Below are 19,300 nucleotides of genomic sequence, written 5' to 3' on the forward strand. Positions count from 1 at the left end.
GTGTAGAGATTACTTAAATAAAATCTTTAAGAAAAAAAAAGGTGACATCAAAAAACCCAAAACATAAACAAAATCATAAACTTCTCTCTAATCAATCATATACACTGCATCCAGAGGTTGGCACATCATAAGCACCATGAGTAACCGACTTCCAACAGAAATGAAATAAATGTAGCACATAAACCCTTGCCAAGTCTTTGTATTTTTTTAAGCTTCTCTATTAAACAATCACTAGTTCTTCTGGTACAAAACTAAACTATTATCTTCCCATTAAAACCTGTTCCTCCTTGGGAATGCAAGCTGGTGCAGCCACTCTGGAAAACAGTATGGAGGATCCTCAGAAAACTAAAAATAGAACTACCCTACAACCCAGCAATTGCACTACTAGGTATTTAGCCAAGGGATACAGGTGTGCTGTTTCGAAGGGACACATGCACCCCCATGTTTATAGCAACACTATCAACAACAGCCAAAGTATGGAAAGAGCCCAAATGTCCATCGATGGATGAATGGATAAAGAAGATGTGGTATATATATATGTACACACACACACACACACACACACACACAATGGAGTATTACTCAGCAATCAAAAAGAATGAAATCTTGCCATTTGCAACTACATGGATGGAACTGGAGAGTATTATACTAAATGAAATTAGTCAGAGAAAGACAAAAATCATATGACTTCACTCAGATGAGGACTTTAAGAGACTAAAACAGATGAACATAAGGGAAGGGAAACAAAAATAATATAAAAACAGGGAGGGGGACAAAACAGAAGAGACTCATAAATATGGAGAACAAATTGAGGGTTACATGAGGGGTTGTGGGAGGGGGGATGGGCTAAATGGGTAAGGGGCACTAAGGAATCTACTGCTGAAATCATTGTTGCACTATATGCTAACAAATTCGGATGTAAATTTTAAAAAAATAAAAAATAAAACAAGTTAAAAAAAAAAACACAAACCTGTTCCTCTTCCTTTTTATTACTATGGAATATTTACTCCTAGGAAATACTAAAACCTCAGGATCACCTTGTTTCTCCAGCTTCCCTCACTTCCAATTGACATACACTTTTAAAAATGTCTTTCAAATCTATGCAACTTGCTTTGAAATGCATTCAAAAAGTAAGATAGAGGTGCCTGGCTGGCTCAATCGGAAGAGCATGTGACTCTGATCCTGGAGTTTTGAGTTTGAACCCCATGTTGAATGTAGAAATTACTAAAAAAAATATATAACCTAAAAAAAAAAAGTAAGAGGGGCGCCTGGGTGGCGCAGTCGGTTAAGCGTCCGACTTCAGCCAGGTCACGATCTCGCGGTCCGTGAGTTCGAGCCCCACGTCAGGCTCTGGGCTGATGGCTCAGAGCCTGGAGCCTGTTTCCGATTCTGTGTCTCCCTCTCTCTCTGCCCCTCCCCCGTTCATGCTCTGTCTCTCCCTGTCCCAAAAATAAATAAACGTTGAAAAAAAAAATTTAAAAAAAAAAAAAAAAAAAAAGTAAGAGTAAGCTACATAGGTATGATAAAGCAAATATAATAAATGCTAATTACAGAATCTAGTTGGTGGCTACATAGGTATTCACTGTGTAGTTCGATTGTTCCGTATGTTTGAAAATTTTTGTAACAAAATGTTGAAAAAAAGCTGTGTACATTCATTGTTCAAATGCTTGCCTTTTTTACCTCTCCTCTGAACTACTCTGAGAGCATAACTGAGCTGTTTCCCCAGTCCTTCCCATTGTAATCACCCCCTAAGATGGCTCCCAATGATCCCCTAGTGTGGTATTTTCACCTTTGGGGGGATGGCTCCCACACTGTACCAGAATTGGTCTCTGTGACCATAGCACACAGCAGAATTGGTCTCTATGACGCAGAGCACACAGTGATGGTCTATCACTTCCACGACTGGGTTGTAAGACACCAACCCCGCAGCTTCCAGCTTCCATCTCAGCTCTCTCTCTCTCTGATGACTCATTCTGGGGTAACATGCAGATCACCTAGGGATCTTGTTAAAATATACACTTGATTCTGGAGGGCAGGGGCAGGGCCTAACATACGTAATTTCCAACAAGCTCTTAAGGAATGCAGATGCTGCTAGTTCAGGGAAGGTGCTGTAAGTATAACTAACAAGTTAAGGAAAGAAAGAAAACAGGGATAGTTAGATTTCCATTTTCTTCCCCTGCATATTTACATATGTTAATACAGAGTCAAGTCCTTGTAGTGGTTCAATGCAACATCACATCAGTATCTTTAATTCTATACAGCAGTGCTTCTCAAACATAAACAAGCATAGAATCACCTGGGGATCTTACTAAACTGCAGCATTAAGTATGGAGTAGGAGAGATTCTGCATTTCAAACAACCCCCAGGTGACACTGAAGCTTCTGGTCCATGGACCGCATTTTTTGAGTAGTAAGATTCAAAAGTCTCCTATATATACCTCCCAGGCCCCAGAGAGAGAGAGAGAGAGAGAGAGAGAGAGAGAGAGAGAGAGAGAGAGCGAGAGCGAGCGAGCACGTGTGCACGCTAATGAGCATGGGAGAGGGGCAGGGAGGGGGAGAGAATTTCAAGCAGGCTCCACACTCAGCATGAAGCCCAATGCAGAGCTCAATCCCACAACCCTGGGATCATGACCTGAGCCAAAATCAAGAGTTGAATGCTCAACCGACTGAGCCACCCAGGTGCCCCCTCCTATACCTTTTGTTTTTTGACATATTTGATTATATAAAAATGTAAAACGTATTATATGTCAAAAACCACATTAAGTTAAAAGACAATGAATTTGGAAAATACATTTGCAACATCTGACAACATGCATATCTTTTGCATCAATTTTCTATTCCTGTGTAAGAAATTGCCATCCTATGCTTTTCAAGTTTCCAGAACACTAACATGAAAGATAAATTCTTGAAATGGTTTACAAATACCCATAACACATTCCAGCTTCATCGCCAACCACTCCTACTCCAGCACCATCACCCATCTTACATGCACACCTATGCTCCAACCATACCTTACAACACCCTACACAATTCTAAAATCTTAACTTCTCTAACCTCGCCCAGAAAACACACTTTTGTTTTCAGAATACTGCAAGTCCAAGGAGAAGTGTATCGGTCCTCTCTTTTCTTTCCCCTGATCTTCGGTCTAGTTTGCCTACCTATAAGCCAAGCATTTCATCACTCTGATCCCATGGAACTAAAGTTCCATAGCCTGCTTATTCCAGATTTAGACAAAAAAATATATAACCCTTCTTCACAATTAACCGCTACTACAACATGTTGTTTCTCGCATAATTTTTTTTAAAGATAGGACTATCATAGCATAAAACCCACCCTTTTAAAGTGTACAATTCAGATGCACCTGGGCAGCTCAATCAGTTAAGCATCTTACTTGGGCTCAGGTCATGATCTCTCCGTTCGTGAGTTCAAGCCCCACACTGAACTCTCCACTCTCAGCACAGAGCTGGCTTTGGATCCTCTGTCTCCTCTCTCTGTCCTTCCTTCGCTCGCATGTGCGCGTGCTCCCTCTCTCCCTCTCTCTTTCAAAAATAAACATTTTTTTAAAAATAAAGTGTACAATTCTTAGTATATTCAGTATACTCAAAGTTGTGCAATCATCATCACTATCTAATTCCAGAATATTTTCATCACTCCAAAAAGAAACCCCATACCCTTTATCATCACCTCAGAGTCCCCAGTCCCCCTAGCCCCTGTCAACCACTAATCTTTCTCTCTACAGATTTGCCTATTCTGGACATTTCATATCAATGAACTCATACAGTATGTGGTCTTTCTGACTGTCTTTATTCATGTAGCATGATGTTTTCAAGGTTCATCCACATCATAGGACATATCAGTACTTATATCCTCCCTATGGCTAAATAATTCCATTGTATAAGTGAACCATATTTTATCTATTCATCAGTTGATGGACATTTGGGTTATTTCCACTTTTGGCTGCTCTGAGTAATGTTGCCACGAACATGCTTGTTGGTCATAAAAACATGTAAGTTTTTACGTAGACATGTTTTCAGTTCTGTTGGGTACATAATCAAAAGCAAACTTGCTGAATAATATACTAACTCTACACTTAATGCTTGAGGAACTGCCAAACTATTTTCCAAAGCACTGAACCATTTTACATCCCCACCAGCAATGCATGAGAATTTCACTACTACATTTTCAACCCATGAAGATGCTATTAATTACTGAACAAAAACAGAGGTGTGCACCTCACCATATAATAATTCTCTACTAAGAATACTGAAATTAGCAAAAGAGAGTATATATCTGGCAAGAATACAAGGAGTAAAATGCTGTAAATCCGAGTGTACAGGTTTCCCCTGCTATCTTGAAAGTAGGACATTCCTATGAAATCTTTTGCAAGCCAAAATGGCATAAGGCGAAAAAGCGATTACCATTAATTTTTATGAAAAACGTTTGCGCAATCCCAGACCCTCAAAATAACCTTTCTGAGGCTTTTCTAATACCTTAGGACATATCCTGCTGATGGATGCACAAAATAAATCGAGATAAAACACAGATGCTCACAGACACAGTTCAAAGCTATGGCAGCATGATACTGAGATGCGGAGTGCAGTTCCCAGGGAAGAAGCTTGGCGGTGCCACTCTCACTGCCCAGTTGCGCACTGCCTCTACAACTGCTTGCTGCAAAACAAACGCTGAAGCTATTTTCGCTTTTCACCTTTTTTCGTGAGAGCAAAACTCTTCTTCAGATTTCTTTTCGTTAAGTAAAAATAGGCACTAATGTAGGTCTTTCCTGAAAAACCTGAAGTGGCAATGAGGTGAACCTTCAAAAAGCCGGGGATACCTCTATTGACCAAGTTAAGTGAGTTGACCTCTCAGAGCCAACTATTTAAGCATAAAATAGGGAGACTGTGATGACATTTACGTTGCAGCCGCAGTGAAGATTAAGTTAATAATCCAAGTAAAGGTGTTTTCTAACACTGATTATTGGTGATTCAATCCTGGGCAAAGTATTAGGGGCAAAGGGCTAAATGCCGGATCCCTCCTCTTCCTTCACCGCTCCTTCCCGGCGGGAGGGGTTGCTGAGTGACAGCGGGGGCTGCAGCCACCTCCCTTCTTGGGGAGAGCCGGCCATATGAGCCACGCAGGATAAATTGTCAGAGCTCGAAAAGCTTGTCCAGGTCACTCCGGCCCAACATCAATTCTAGGCGAGAGACTCCGCAGCCTGCTACTTAGCTTAGCAAGTCAGCGCAGTATCTTTCTTCCTTTTTTAATGGTAATAGACACATTTACTATGGTCGAAGCAGGAAAGGAAAAGCAAAGAGAACACAAGCATATCCCCCCGCCCCCGCCACGATTCCGGTCTCCGTCTCTCCAATCCTCCCATAAGGAAAACAAATATGAAACCTGATCCATTATGAACTCTGGAGGTTTATCAATCCCGATGGCCCTCACCCCCCACCCAAGACTCCCCTTATCGGAACCCCCTGGGACAGATGGCGCAAAGCTTACCTGGTGGCTTCCTCCAGCTCGACCTGTCTCTGACCAGGCGCCTGCAGAAGCATAGTAGCCATCGCCTCCTCCGCCTTCTCCCGGCCAGGTGGTCTCAGCCGGGCCGCCCCCGCGCACCCGCCAGGAAATGGGAGGCTGGGGAGGTTCAGGGCGAGGAGGATACAAGGGCGGAGGTGGGTGCATGGGCACATCTCCACCCCCTGGCCCGTAGTAGCGGCCATACGACGGGCCGTCACTGGGGCCGTAGCCCGAGCGCCTCAAGGCCGACATGGGGCTCTACTGCCCCTAAGCGCTTCCCGCCCCCCACGACCGTCCCATTGCGCAGGCGCCTGCCCGCGAGAGGAACTGGACAGCAGTGAAAGGGGTCGGCCGACAACAGCCAATCCCAGACCCGGTCCCGCCCCTTCGGCTGTCGAGTCCCGACAATTGAGGAACGGAGGTCCGTGACTTTGGGGTCTGGGAAGTAAGAAGGCAGGCGGCAGCACCGCGTTCCTCAATAGGTAGAATACGTCTTCCCTGCCATCTAGTCAATCTAGATTCCTCTTCCCCTTTTATCAGGGATGGGGAAATGTTGTCTCGGGACCGCACGACAGTCCCGCCTCTTCCTGAGGACGGGCACGTGGTACCGGAAGTGGGTGGGAATAATATGGAGGCGTTTCCGGCAGGCCCCGGCTGCTGAAAGCCGGGGCAGAAGTGCTGCTCCTGGTCGGGGTCCTTGTCCCAGTCCCGCCCAGGCGGCGACTGCGGTCGGAGGAAGGTGTTGGACAAGCTGGGCCACCGCCGCTGTACACTGCAGCCTTATCTCAGCTCAAAATGAACTATATGCCCGGCACCGCCAGCCTCATCGAGGACATCGACAGTGAGTAGCTCATCTCCCCTGGATGAAGTCCGGGGTGAGATCCTTCCTCCTGGGCGCGTATCTCTTCGGGAAGGGGCTCGTAGAATGAGTCTGGGGCGGGTTGAGTGTGTTTTTGACACAATTCAGGGTGTTTGGCGTTGACATCCTCCACGTGAGTGAAGAGCCGCAAGACGCCCCGTTTGCCCACCCCCTAGCCGTCTACCTCTGCCCTGCCTGTGGCAGCCTCCACCAATCCCGGGGTCGGTAAGCCACAAGCTGTAGAATTTAAGTCCTGCTGTGGAAGGACGCGGCTACTGAGGCCCAAACACGAAAATTGCCCTCCCCCCGTCTACTATCTCCCACCTGCGATATATCGAAGTACCAGGTTGTTAATGGTGGATGAATCAGAATAGAGAAAGGATTCATTAAGAAACGAAAAATTTAAGACCAACAGTGGTTGGACGTAATTGACACTAAACATAGGCTTTATGCTGTGTAGTCATTGCAATATTCTTCTACCGTAAGGGTCTTAAGCACTTTCAGGTTATGATAGTAGAGATCGCTGTCAGACAAGGTGTTGACTTTTCTGGAAAGGCTGAATCACTTCCAATTTTTTTTTCTTTTTCTGTTCGACAATTTTCTTTTATTCCTACTAATAAGACATCTCTTATTGCCAGTAATTGTCCTGAAGATGAGTACAGTCCTGTACAAAAGAGGAGCCAACTTAATAGTTGTCCTATCTTTCCTTTTTTCTAAGCTCTCATCTGTGAATTATTCCTCAAGCAACATTTTATAATTTTAATCGTGTGATCTGTCTCATTAACTTGTAATTGCTGTAGAATGGTTTACACGGTTTTGAACAAGTCACAACAATCACAGTTACTGTGTATGCAAATTTAAAAAGTGAGTCTGTGTGGCCCCTGGCTGGCTCAGTCAGTAGAGCATGCGACTCTTGGTCTCTGGGTTGTGAGTTTGAGCCCCATGTTGGGTGTAGAGATTACTTAAAATCTTTAAAAAATAGTAAAATAAGGGGCACCTGGATGGCTCAGTCAGTTGAGGGTCCAACTTCGGCCCAGGTCATGATCTCGTGGTTGGTGAGTTCAAGCTCATATGGGGCTCACTGCTGTCAACTTGTCAGTGTAGAGCCTGCTTAGGATCCTGTCCCCCTTTCTCCATCCCTCCCCCACTTGTGCTCTCCCAAAACTAAATATTAAAAGATAATAATAATAACAATAAAAAGTGAGTCCATGATCATATTCTCTTTTTATCATTGTCTGAAATCATTTTTTGAATCAAAATTAGTGATTTTGCTGTCAAAAGAAAGTGTAGTGTGAATTGGACCATATTCATATATGAATAAGAACTGCACAAGCTTATCTGTAATATGTAATGAAATCTTCAATTTCTGTCGTCTGTGGATGCCCTTTTGCCTCCACCTCTCGTTTTGTATATCTGAATTATGTGAGGCCCCTAATACATTCTGCTGTTTTACTAAAAATAATGTAGTAAAGACCTCTAACCTGTTCTTTGTAGATTCCAAGCCCCTTCCTTTACTAAAAAGTTTGAAACAATTCTTATGCACCTTTCACTACCCCCACAACCACACATACAATTTCATCTTCTCTCCTCAGTCTTTCTGCATATTCATTCATTGTCTCATCTGAGTAGGAAGTGTTTCTCCCTTTCAGTCTCTTTTATTCCTCTTTCTTCCCACTGCTTCTTCCATTAATACCCTTTTCCTCTCATATCTTCTCTCTTCCCCTAAATTCTTTCCTTCATTTATATTCTTGTGTGTCCATCTCATATTTTCTCTCAGTTACGTCTCTTCAGCAGACTCCCATTCCTTTTTTCCTATCTTTACCCCCAAACCTTTTTAATCTTCTCCATTTGACTCTACTTCCTGAGCACCTCCGTTACCCCTGCAGTCTGATTTTTCTTGTCATCATACCGCTGAAGCTGCATTCTTTTTTTTTAAGTTTATTTATTTTGAAAGAGAGCGTGCCGCAAGAATGTGCGGAGGAAGAGCAGAGAGATAGAGAATTACAAGTAAGCTCTGAACTGTCAGCGTGGAGCCCAAAGCAGAGCTCAATCTCAGGAACCGTGAGATCATGACCAAGAGGGTGGACACTTAACCGACTGAGCCACCCAGGTGCCCCTGAAGCTGTATTCTTGAAAGGCAGCAGTCTGATGCCTTCTTCTGGGTTCTTCCCTCCCCTCTGCAGCACTGTGATACTGTTACTACTAGATTCTTAATTGTTTTCTTTTCTTGATTTCGCCAGATTGATACTTGGTGATTTTATTACCTAACTCTCACTATTCCCTAAAATAGGTGGTCCCTTAGGTTCTGTCTTTGGTGTGCTTCTTTCTTTAAATCTCTAAGAGAGTTCCTGGACTTTAATAATTATATCACCTCCCTGTGGACTTATCCAAAATTCTAATTCTGACCTCTTTGACATTCCAGTCTTAACATTTACAACTGCCTGTTGACATCTCTACATAGGTGTCCTGGTTAGCACTTCAGAATCACAAATACCTAAATAGTCTTCCACCTTAAGCTTCTTTTATTCCCAACTTTTGATAAATGACCCGCCCTGACATGAAGACTCAAAATTCCTACATTTCCTTAACTCCTCTCTTCAGCACTCACCCCCTCCACCCTCCCACACCTTTACAGACTCAGCTGACCAGTCCCATCATTTCGAACTACATAGTGTTGGGGTGCCTGGATGACTCAATTGGTTGAGCATCCAACTCTTGATTTTAGCTCAGGTCATGATCCCAGGGTTATGGGATCAAGCCCCACATCAGGCTCCTCACTGAGTGTGGAGCCTGCTTAGGATTCTCTCTCTCTCTTCCTCTGTCTTTCTCTTGCATGCATGCTGGTGCTGTCTCTCTCTCTCTTTCTCTAAAAAGGAAAAAGGATCACACACAGTCTTAGTTCTCTCTGCCTCTCCATTTCCATTGGCCTTGGCGTAGGTTTCTTTTTCATGTCTCACATTCTGCTCTCCCTTTTCTGCCGTTTCAGTCTTCAGTGTTTTCTTGTGAAGCATAATGCGAGCTGAACCTGCTTCTGGTACTTTTTGGACTTATCTCCTGTGACTTCCCTTTACACCCCCAACTTTTAGCCAAACGTATGGATACATACAGACCTATTTTTTTTTTTTTCCTGCTGCCTAAATTACAGATTTCCCTTTCTCTCCCCTTCCCTGTCACTCTTCCCAGAGGCCAAAAATTATCTACCTTTCAAGGTTGAACTCAGATACTTCCTCCAGCTAAATAGTTTCTCTCAGTTTCATATAATTAAGATTTGCTTTCTTGTAATACTTAATTATAGCCCAAAGAAGACTACAGATTCCTTCAGGGAAGAATCACTGTCTTGTTTCTCTGTTATGCTTCTAGTAAGTACTTCATGGCATTAAAGAAATTAATGAATTTTGCTACCTAGTCTAGCAACTGGCCTATTGTCATTCTTCAGTATCAGCTGAAAGTCACCTCTTCAGAGAGGTTTTTCCTAGCTACTTTCTCTCTCTCTTCGTCATACTATCCTGCTGTCTTGTTTGTTATTACATTGCACTAATCACAGTAGGTCGTTTTTTGGTTTTTTGCCTTCCTCCACCAGGAATATAAGTTGATAAGGTTGATCACTTTGAGTCTTCTCTACTGTATATCTCAGCCCCAGAACAACACATAGCTTTCAATAAATATTCATGAATTTTTGCTCTAGCTGATTGTCAGCATCCTTATTTCACTTGAGGCATTGTTTGTATTTAAAACCTTCCCTGAGGGGCGCCTGGGTGGCACAGTCGGTTAAGCGTCCGACTTCAGCCAGGTCACGATCTCGCGGTCCGTGAGTTCGAGCCCCGCGTCAGGCTCTGGGCTGATGGCTCAGAGCCTGGAGCCTGTTTCCGATTCTGTGTCTCCCTCTCTCTCTGCCCCTCCCCCGTTCATGCTCTGTCTCTCTCTGTCCCAAAAAAAAAAAAATAAAAAAAAAAAATAAAACCTTCCCTGATTCCAAAGGGTGAAACAGAAGCTCTTCTAAGTTGAGAGGAAAATAATTGTGGAATTAAGATCACAGAGGTCATCTAGACTAAATTTCTCAATTTGTGGATGTAGAAACTGACATGACACTGGGAGGGTTTAACTGCCAACATTAACATCTAGAGCTGGGAGTCATGCTTCCGTGCTCCTCACCCAGTCCTTTGCCCACTCTGCCACACGCTTCTGCTCCTTTTCACCACGACTGTTGTCATCTAAACCCCAGAATACCTTGGTCCTCTTTCTAATTTCCCAATGAACTCTGCCATAAATACATTGGAAGAGGAAGTGGTGGAGCTTAAATTGCTATTAACTTTTTTTTATTGTTAATCCTGTAAACTAATCCTGAAGCTAACAGTTCTCATTTTTTAAAGATCTTTTTTCCTCTCCCCAGAAAAGCATTTGGTCCTGCTTCGAGATGGAAGGACACTTATAGGTTTTTTAAGAAGCATTGATCAATTCGGTATGTACTAGTTGTGGAGTCTTATCCTCTGGATAATGAGAGACACCATTGTTATGTATTTTTGTGTTAATTCATGTTGAAATTGACTTACCTGCAGCTTTCTCAAGTGTCTGGCATAATGGAATACTGTTTTGAGTGATTACATCATTGTTTTCTAAATTATGATTAGGTGATTCAAAAGCTAGTATTTACAAGTTTGTATTTCTAAAACTGGTTTTCACTAGAACATACGATTACAATGTTTTGGACTGTTTTTTTATTTTCCCCAGTAGAGGGAGCCAAATGATAGAAATAAACTCAGTCCACTGAAAAAGCTGCTCATTTGTACATTGGCTTGGGTGCCACTACTCTTCAAAGCAGTTCCTGCATTGAAGGTAATCCCTCCCTGTCCAATGAAAGTTGGATAGAAGGTATTTCCGGAAGCTTTTTAGGGATCCCAACGTTAAGTTCAAGATTTTACACTTTAGGGATACATCAGACTCAAGAGTCTCGATCTTTGTTTTGCACCTTGCATTTTTCTAAAGAGATCTATATTTGCTTCTGTTTCAAGGAACTTCTCAGTTCATACCAACATTTGTTGGATTCCTGCTAGTGGATTTGGGCATGGGGAAAAGTAACATAATTGAAACACTTTATAGGAATTGGGGAAGATAACATAGATATTTGCTTTTCTTCAAATAAGACAAATAGTACCAATTTTAAAAGAAAAGTAGTTACTCTTAACAGATTAGAGTTCTGAATCGTAAGTCAAATTTGTCTAATTATTTGGGGGGGGGGGGAGTAGCAAATGCTTTATTCTCAGTTTACCAGGTATGGTTATCTGACAGTGTGAAAAAAAGTTTTTGTATGTCATAACCCATGGATACCTGCACTGGGTTAAATGAATCCTAAGTACTGAAACAAAGTTAAATCTTTGGTAAATCGTCATATACACATACCCACACGACATAGAGAGATTGCTTTTGTCTTAAAAAATTTTGATCTCTGCAGTTGTTTAGGCTTTAGAGTCTTCCAAGTGTCCTACTCCTTTGTATTTTCTTACATTCATGTTGATATTTTCAATTTAACTGATAAAGGAAGTTAATTTTTGTGACTGATTCCCACCAACATTCATGCATCAGTGCAACATAATCCCAAATGCTTTCTCAGTTTGCAATTGTTTAGAAGTCTCTCCCAAGTGGTATGTCTTAGTGAAATAGGAGAAGACTATTTCAAATTTTAGCTTTTGACCAGAATTAGAAAATTTTAAAATCATGTTTAGCTAAATCTTTTCTACTCAACTGATTATTTGAGTTGTGGACCTTTACCCAATAATTTGAACTAAATATCTTTGTTTCTTCCCTATACACTTATAGCTAATTTAGTGCTACATCAGACTGTGGAGCGTATTCATGTGGGCAAAAAATACGGTGATATTCCTCGAGGGATTTTTGTGGTCAGAGGAGAAAATGTGGTCCTACTAGGAGAAATAGTAAGTGAAAACTGTTAAGCTGCTGTGGGTCTTGATAATCATGCTAGTTAGGTTTCTTTTTGTCTTTTTAAGAAGGAAAAAATACATTTTTCACGTTTCTCCCAGCTTCTCATAGGAAACCACCAAGTTAGCTTAGGAAAGCTAGAGTGGTAAAAGGAAAATTACAGAGAATAATTAACTTTGTTTCAGTGCCTCTTGGCATTTTAAAGATTTTGATCCCATTAGCAGCAAAGTATCATTGATTTTACTGGATACAAAAATACCATCTGGTACAAATATGTTCATTAATATATTATTTCTGTTATCTTTAATAGCAGAAAATTGAAAAACTTAATACCTAACAAGAAATGAATAGTTCAATAAAGAATGATTTATATACACTGGAATATTTTGCAGTCATTTAAACAATTGGTTACAAGTAGGTTTTCATGACATAAAGCTAATGAGCAGGGTTTGGGGGAAAGACACATTGCATGTACAATATGATGTCCCTGTTTTTTAAGGGGGAAGGGGAAAGAATGGCTGTAGGAGAAGCCATCTGTTACCAGTCCTGAGAATAGAGTTCAGCTTCACTTGGATTCTTAGCTCACAACTAAAGAGGTAGCTGTGTATCTATGCCAGGAAGACCAGTTGGCATGTGAAAAGTTAAGTCTTCTAACCTGTTATACTGTAGATCTGTGTGTGTAAATACATAACTGTGCATATACATATATGTAAGCATATATACATACAAAACTATTAGAAAATCATATATAACTATTAGAAATACTCACACTTTGTTTTTTAGCTTTTTAAATTTTTTTTTATTTTTAATTTTTTATGTTTGTTTATTTTTTGAGAGAAAAGGAGAGCACAAGCAGGAGAGGGACAGAGAGGGAGGGAGACACAGAAACTGAAGCAGGCTCTAGGCTCTGAGCTGTCAGCACAGAGGCTGACACGGGGCTTGAACTCACGAACTGTGAGATCATGACCCGAGCCGAAGTTGGATGCTTAACGGACTAAGCCACCCAGGCGCCCCTTATTTTATTTTATAAAGTCTGTTTACTTATTTTGAGAGAGAGAGTGAGCATGGGGGGGGGGGGGAGAGAGAAAGAGAGAGAGAGAGAGAAAGAGAGAAAGAAAGAAAGAAAGAGAGAAAAGAAAGAAAGAAAGAAAGAAAGAAAGAATGAAAGAATGAAAGAATGAATGAATGAATCCCAAGCAGTCTCCAACACGGAGCCTGACGTGGGGCTACATCTCACCAACCATGAGATCGTGACCTGAGCCAAAAAATCAAGAGCGGATGCTCAACTGACTGAGCCACCCAAGTGCCCCTTAAGTTTTTAATTCCAGTTAACAGATTGTTATATTAGTTTCAGGTGTACAATATAGTGATTCACAGACATTTTTAAAAGAAGATAAAACTTGACTTCCATGTTTTACATAAAATATTTACTTAAAAATGCTTTCTCTAAAACCTTTGACTTTGCTTCTGATTATTGGGTTTGTCAGGAAAATCAAACTAAAAAACTTTGGCATTTGCTTAATTTTATCCTTTCCTATTTTGTTTTCAATGTAGTTTCTCAATACCTACCCACATCTTAAGTTAGGTTTACATAAGTCTTTGGAGTGGAGTGGTTTGGTCTGTAGCAATTTTCAATAATAAGCCATTTGAGAAAGTAAGATAATTCTGCCAGGATCAGGTTGGTTTAGAGACCTCATGTTGAAACAGCTAGAGATTACTAATCAGTATTATCAATAAATAGCAGTATTGCTAAGTGCTGCTATGAAATGTATGAAATGGTTTTTTCTAATTTTTAAAATGTTTTTGTGGTTGCTATTTTTGGTCCATTAGATCATTTTTTGCACTGTTCAGCAGTTGAAATTGTCATCCCGTCATAATATGTAAAAGTTGAAATACAGCACTCTGGTATCCTGGGGTGTGGGGAGTGGGGCTAGTAAATGTTAAGTTGTTGCCAGTATATTAAGAGAGCTAACCCCTCTCTGGACAGTAGGAGTGTGGGTGATTATTTTTCCTTTGTTTATACTTTTCTCAATCTATTGTTTAAAGAGGAAACATACTACTTTGCTATCAGAGGAAAAGATTTAAGTTAAAATATTCATACATACTCTGCTTTGGTTTTATAGTTGTAAACACCACAGAAATGCTTTGTGTGCCAGTTAACGTTGGCACAAATGTACCCCTGTGTAGATGTATATGTGTGTGGGGAGGAATGACCTTGCATTTGTTCTTGAAGGTTCATTGTTTCCTAGGGGCCCTTTTGTGGAGAAAGTACTCTTATATGTTAATTGTTTGGATGCTGCAAAATTTCTACAGTGGTACCACTAAACACTTAACGGTTCAAGTAAGTTGAACCATACACAGCTTATGAAATCAATAGTCAGTGTGAAGAAATTAAGTACCAGCCCTAGGGAAGCTCATACCCAGAAACTATTTAGATTCTGTGAACATCTTGTTTAAGAAGTCCCTGGATTCTGCCTCAAGGACAGTAATGCACACAACCTTAAGTAATAAGACTGCTTGTTGGGAATTGGCATCATCATAACCACATGCATAGCTTGATGAATAGCATATTGAAAAGTCCAAGAAGCAGTACACCGGCCTAAGACCTTATCTTCCCTGCAGCTGCTACCCATAGATTGTGAGGGCAGGTTACATTTGATTAGATATATTTTGCCCAGTACAGTTAACATTTGACCCAGGGCAGGACTTGTGTAATTTATTTGGCTTTCTTTCTAACCTCTCTGGTGAGAATCTTCCATCTGCTGTCACTGCCTGTGGCTTTTGAGGCCTTGGCAGGCACATGAAGTGTTAGTATCCGGGGTAGGCTGGAGCATCTGGAGCACATTGTCGATGTGTTGATGCCTTCCCAGAATTTTATTACTGAAAATCATAGAGGAAGAGAAGAATACCTGTGTGTATTGGCCTTCCATGTTACAGAAACACAGAATTGTTTAAGGAGAATAAACAATCTGTGGATAATGAGATACTTTTATAGCAAGGTTCTGCATGAAAAGTTAGTTATCAAATGTTTGTAAGGTGTTCAGACATAAAAATATTAAGCATATGATGCCAGAGTAAGTGAAAAAATTACAGTTAATGTTTGCATTGCAGATTTTTTTAAAGGCAGTATATACATAGAAAAATTGGAAGGATGTTCACCAAAATATTGTTCTATACTGGAATTATAGATAATCTTAAAAAATTTTTTTTTCTGCTGGTCTGTTTTCTAAATTTCATACAGTAAGTGTGTATTTTTAAAATAAGGGGAAAAATGAGGCACTGGGTGGCTCAGTCAGTTAAGCGTCTGACTCTTGACCTCAGTTCAGGTCTTGCTCTCAGGGTCGTGAGTTCAAGCCCTGCACTGGAGGTGGAGCCTACTTAAAAAATAAAATAGGGGGAAAAATAACTTTTTTTTTTTTAATGCAAAAATATTTTAAATTAAAATAGTGGAGCCAAGCTGATTTTTAGTAACCTAACTGGCCTAATGAGGTTTTCCCTAGAAGACTTGTTGTCTTTGGGTGGGGGTACGTCTTTGAATCAGTGTTCTCTACCTTAGTGAGCCACAACCCCCAGAAATTAAGCTGACTTTGATCATGTAAAAATACAAAACTTATCTAAAGCCATCTTGGCCTCAGTAACTTTTCCCTTGTGTCCTTTGGGGCTGGGGAAATAGCTATTCATACATATATATGCATATATGTCATCTTCTTAAGAAAAACAGTCCTTGAGTAATGTAGGACTTCAGATAACTTAAAGTTTTCTATACACACTGGTACTGATCCCCAATACTGTGTTCATCTAAGTATGTATTCTATAGTAGTGTTGCCATTTCTCTGTGAAACTTCTCTGTCCTCAGGAGAAGGATATTTCAGCCGTGTCACAATCATGAAAAATAACCCAAGCCTGGCATAGGAATCCATTTGCCTAAAGATTTATAATATTTTCTATTCTTGGTCGTGGAAGTTTTTCAACCCTGCTTATTTTGTAGGACTTGGAAAAGGAGAGTGACACACCCCTCCAGCAAGTGTCTATTGAAGAAATCCTAGAAGAACAAAGGGTAGAACAGCAGACCAAGCTGGAAGCCGAGAAGCTGAAAGTTCAAGCTCTTAAGGATCGGGGTCTCTCCATTCCTCGAGCAGATACTCTTGATGAGTATTAAGTCATTTGCTCAGAGGCCATGGCTCTTGGGAAGCAGGGGCTCTCACTGAATGAAAGTGACATCCTGGTCTCCTCACACGTTTGACTAGAGACTGTAGAGTTTGGAAAGTCATTTTTATTTTGAATTCTTTCGCATGTGCAACATGAAGAAATCACATGGCTTTGTTGTTTTTTTTCCTTTTTAATGACAAAATCATTGTTTGAGAAAAACCAGTAGCAAGGACTCCTTTCACACGTCACTGTGGAGCCAGCAACTACTTCTTTATGTTGTTCTTGTTCCAAATTAGCGTTCACAGGAGACATTCTTCATTTACTTGTAAATAAAACATGAATCTCCAAACTCATGTTATTTCCCAAGTTTGAGTTGCCGCCAGTGAATTGACAAATTAAGTTTCTGTTCCCAGTGGTAAATGCTGTCCACGGACTGCGATTGCTCCGTGCTTTGAGAGTTCCAAGTTGCTAGTTAGTTGTGAAGGAACATTTTCAGGTCCACCCCTCTCCCCTTTTTGTATTTTTGTCTGGTAAGACAAACGCATTTTCAGGCTTGAGGAAGGAGCTTTCGGTCCAGGTATGCAGTTACTGATGAGAACAGAAGCCTCAGTTTTGAGAAACAGCATCCCAACTGTATTTGCTGTCCTGCTTCACCGACAGCTATTCCAAACTGTGTTCCCATCAGATACAGCACTTTACGAAGGTGACTTCTCTAAATCTTCTGTTAATTTCATGAGGTTTTCCTGTTCTTCGGATTGAGTCTTGAGCCTCTTCTATGTCCTCAAAAAGCACAAATGAAGTGGTGTTTCAGTGGCTGGTAATCTAGGTTATTCCCGGCTAACAACCCATGCGGATGCCACTTTGCTGGCATGGTGCTGATTATACAGGGAGTGTAACAGACCGTGTTTTGAGAGTGCAGTGTAGTGTGATGGGCAGCATACTGAACTAGGAGTTCAAACACACTGGCTGATAACTCTGTTCTCTCTGCTAATCTCTCTGACTCCATTTTTTTTTAATGTGGAATTACTCCAGATAATTTCCTTTTTGTAGTCTGTTGAGCAAAGAACTTTTCCTTAGATACTTGTATCCAATCCCTGTGTATTGACAGTATTAAATATACTTAACGTTTTACAGGTTCAGGTATTTTTAAAACTGCCCCAGATATCTGTAAACCATTTGACTGCTGAGCTATTCATCATTGGATTGATTTTAAAGTAGATAATTTGTTTTTTGGTTTTTGTTTTCTTTTTAATATTTCTTTTTGAGGAGGGTATAAGTAGGGGAGGGGCAAAAGAAGGAGGACAGAGAATCTGAAGCGGACTCTGTGCTGACAGGCTGACAAGCAGCAAGACTGATGTGGGGCTCGAACTCAAGAATAGCAAGATCGTGACCTGAGCTGAAGTCTGACGCTCAGCCGACTGAGCCACCCAGGTGCCCCCTTAAAGTAGATAATTTGTGAAGAAACTATTGCACGTAATGATTTATCTAGTGTTTTGCCTCTAATCTTACTGTTTAATAACCAGAATTTGTTATTAACACAGAAAGGGGAAAAAAAACCATCACCAACCTTTGAAAAACCTGTGTATCTCTACAAGAATTACAGCATCTTTTTCTGAGCACCACTGCATCAGAACATCGGACACCTTCAAGAAATTTGGATTCACTAGGTTTTCTTGTTTTTTCAGCCTCCTTCAAACAATTCTGAATGCAGTAACGAGTTATCGTTTATGAGAAAAAGGGACTTAATTTCCACAATAGAATTTCCCAGCCTTAGCAAGTTTTGATCATTGCTTTCTAACCTTTTGTCACACAACCAGCAGCTAAGAGTTTGACCCAAAGGATGAAATGACTACCTGCTTCCTTCCTTGGTCTCCAGGCTGCTCGGCCCAATGGCTCGCCCTCAGCTCTGCCCAGCCCAGCCTTTTTGCAGATACTGAAATCTGGTGCTTTTTCTCCTGGACCATTGCTAGCCCTCTCTTCCATTATTAGATTTCAGAATCAAGCTCAGTTCACACTTTTCTATTATCTTTAATACTTTCTTCCAATAGGGGTTTCCAGGAAGCTGCCTTCTAGGGAGACAAGGATAATCTACCAAAGCCCCTTTCCTGTCCATCTTTATTCTGATGACATTGAGTACAGCAGCGTATCTCTTTCCCAGCTGTTCTTTTTCCCTTTCCTTGGCCCTTGACCTTATATTGCGTGCTCTTAGCTAATTTAAACCACAGTATCTGCTCCCCTCCCCTGGCTCTGATAAACTAACAGGTCCTGGATATTTAGTAAAGCCAGATAGTCTCACACTGTTCATTGTGCAGGGCTTTTCAGGGAAGCCCTGTCAGCGTGAACCCAGAGGTATTACATGGGTGAAGATGGCTGAAAGTGGTCTCATTTTGCTCCCAAGAGTATAGGGCTGGCAGGCTCAGGCAGAGTGCAGTACAGACAGCAGACACACCAGGCAAGCTGTAGCCTCAGAGCCATACGTGAGATTCATAGCACTGCCCAGGTTAGGGAACCAATCCCAGGAACTACCTTACAAGAAAATACTAGAGGAGAAGCAATTAACAAACAGTTCCACACCCCCATTCTCCCCCAAAAGAAGTTCTATGTATGTACATATCTGTGGGGGCATTTTTCACCTTTCCAAAGGCATGTTACCAGATGAGCTCCATCCAACTTCCTTTCCCATTAGAAGCCAGGGTTCTCGGGTAGAAAGAAGGCATCCTGGTTGCAGATGTTACAGGCCGATGCTCTCGTGTGGAAACAATCCTGCAGCTTTAAGCTACAACCGACACTCTGCTCATAATGAAGGAAAGTAGCAAGAGAGTCTAGTCTGAGCTGTCACCTT

General features: G+C 41.3%; 2 protein-coding genes and 1 long non-coding RNA gene across 4 annotated transcripts in view; 1 reads left to right on the forward strand and 2 right to left on the reverse strand.

Moving 5' to 3' along the window:
* The window catches only part of BAG4 (BAG cochaperone 4), a 30,795-nt gene extending 24,878 nt beyond the window's left edge, over positions 1-5,917 (reverse strand). The window contains exon 1 of one of the 2 annotated variants that reach the window (XM_043564200.1): positions 5,499-5,917. In XM_043564200.1, the coding sequence (XP_043420135.1) occupies positions 5,499-5,768 (270 nt within the window). In that variant the 5' untranslated portion in view covers positions 5,769-5,917. The remainder of the gene's footprint in view (positions 1-5,498) is intronic. The other variant, XM_043564208.1, reaches the window with a different exon arrangement.
* A 196-nt stretch (positions 5,918-6,113) lies between these two features.
* LSM1 (LSM1 homolog, mRNA degradation associated) lies at positions 6,114-16,811 on the forward strand. Its single transcript, XM_043564221.1, has 4 exons — positions 6,114-6,357; positions 10,766-10,834; positions 12,190-12,305; positions 16,298-16,811. Exons 1-4 carry the CDS (start codon positions 6,312-6,314, stop codon positions 16,466-16,468), a joined length of 402 nt encoding a protein of 133 aa, XP_043420156.1. The 5' UTR covers positions 6,114-6,311; the 3' UTR covers positions 16,469-16,811.
* Positions 16,563-19,202, reverse strand: LOC122473549. The gene is made up of 2 exons (XR_006294698.1): positions 19,092-19,202; positions 16,563-17,238 (listed from the first exon to the last, which is right to left on the reverse strand). It is a non-coding gene; the product is annotated as an uncharacterized LOC122473549 (long non-coding RNA).
* Between the last annotated feature and the right edge of the window lie 98 nt (positions 19,203-19,300).

This window comes from Prionailurus bengalensis, chromosome B1 (assembly GCF_016509475.1).
Source record: "Prionailurus bengalensis isolate Pbe53 chromosome B1, Fcat_Pben_1.1_paternal_pri, whole genome shotgun sequence".
Lineage (NCBI taxonomy): Eukaryota > Metazoa > Chordata > Mammalia > Carnivora > Felidae > Prionailurus > Prionailurus bengalensis.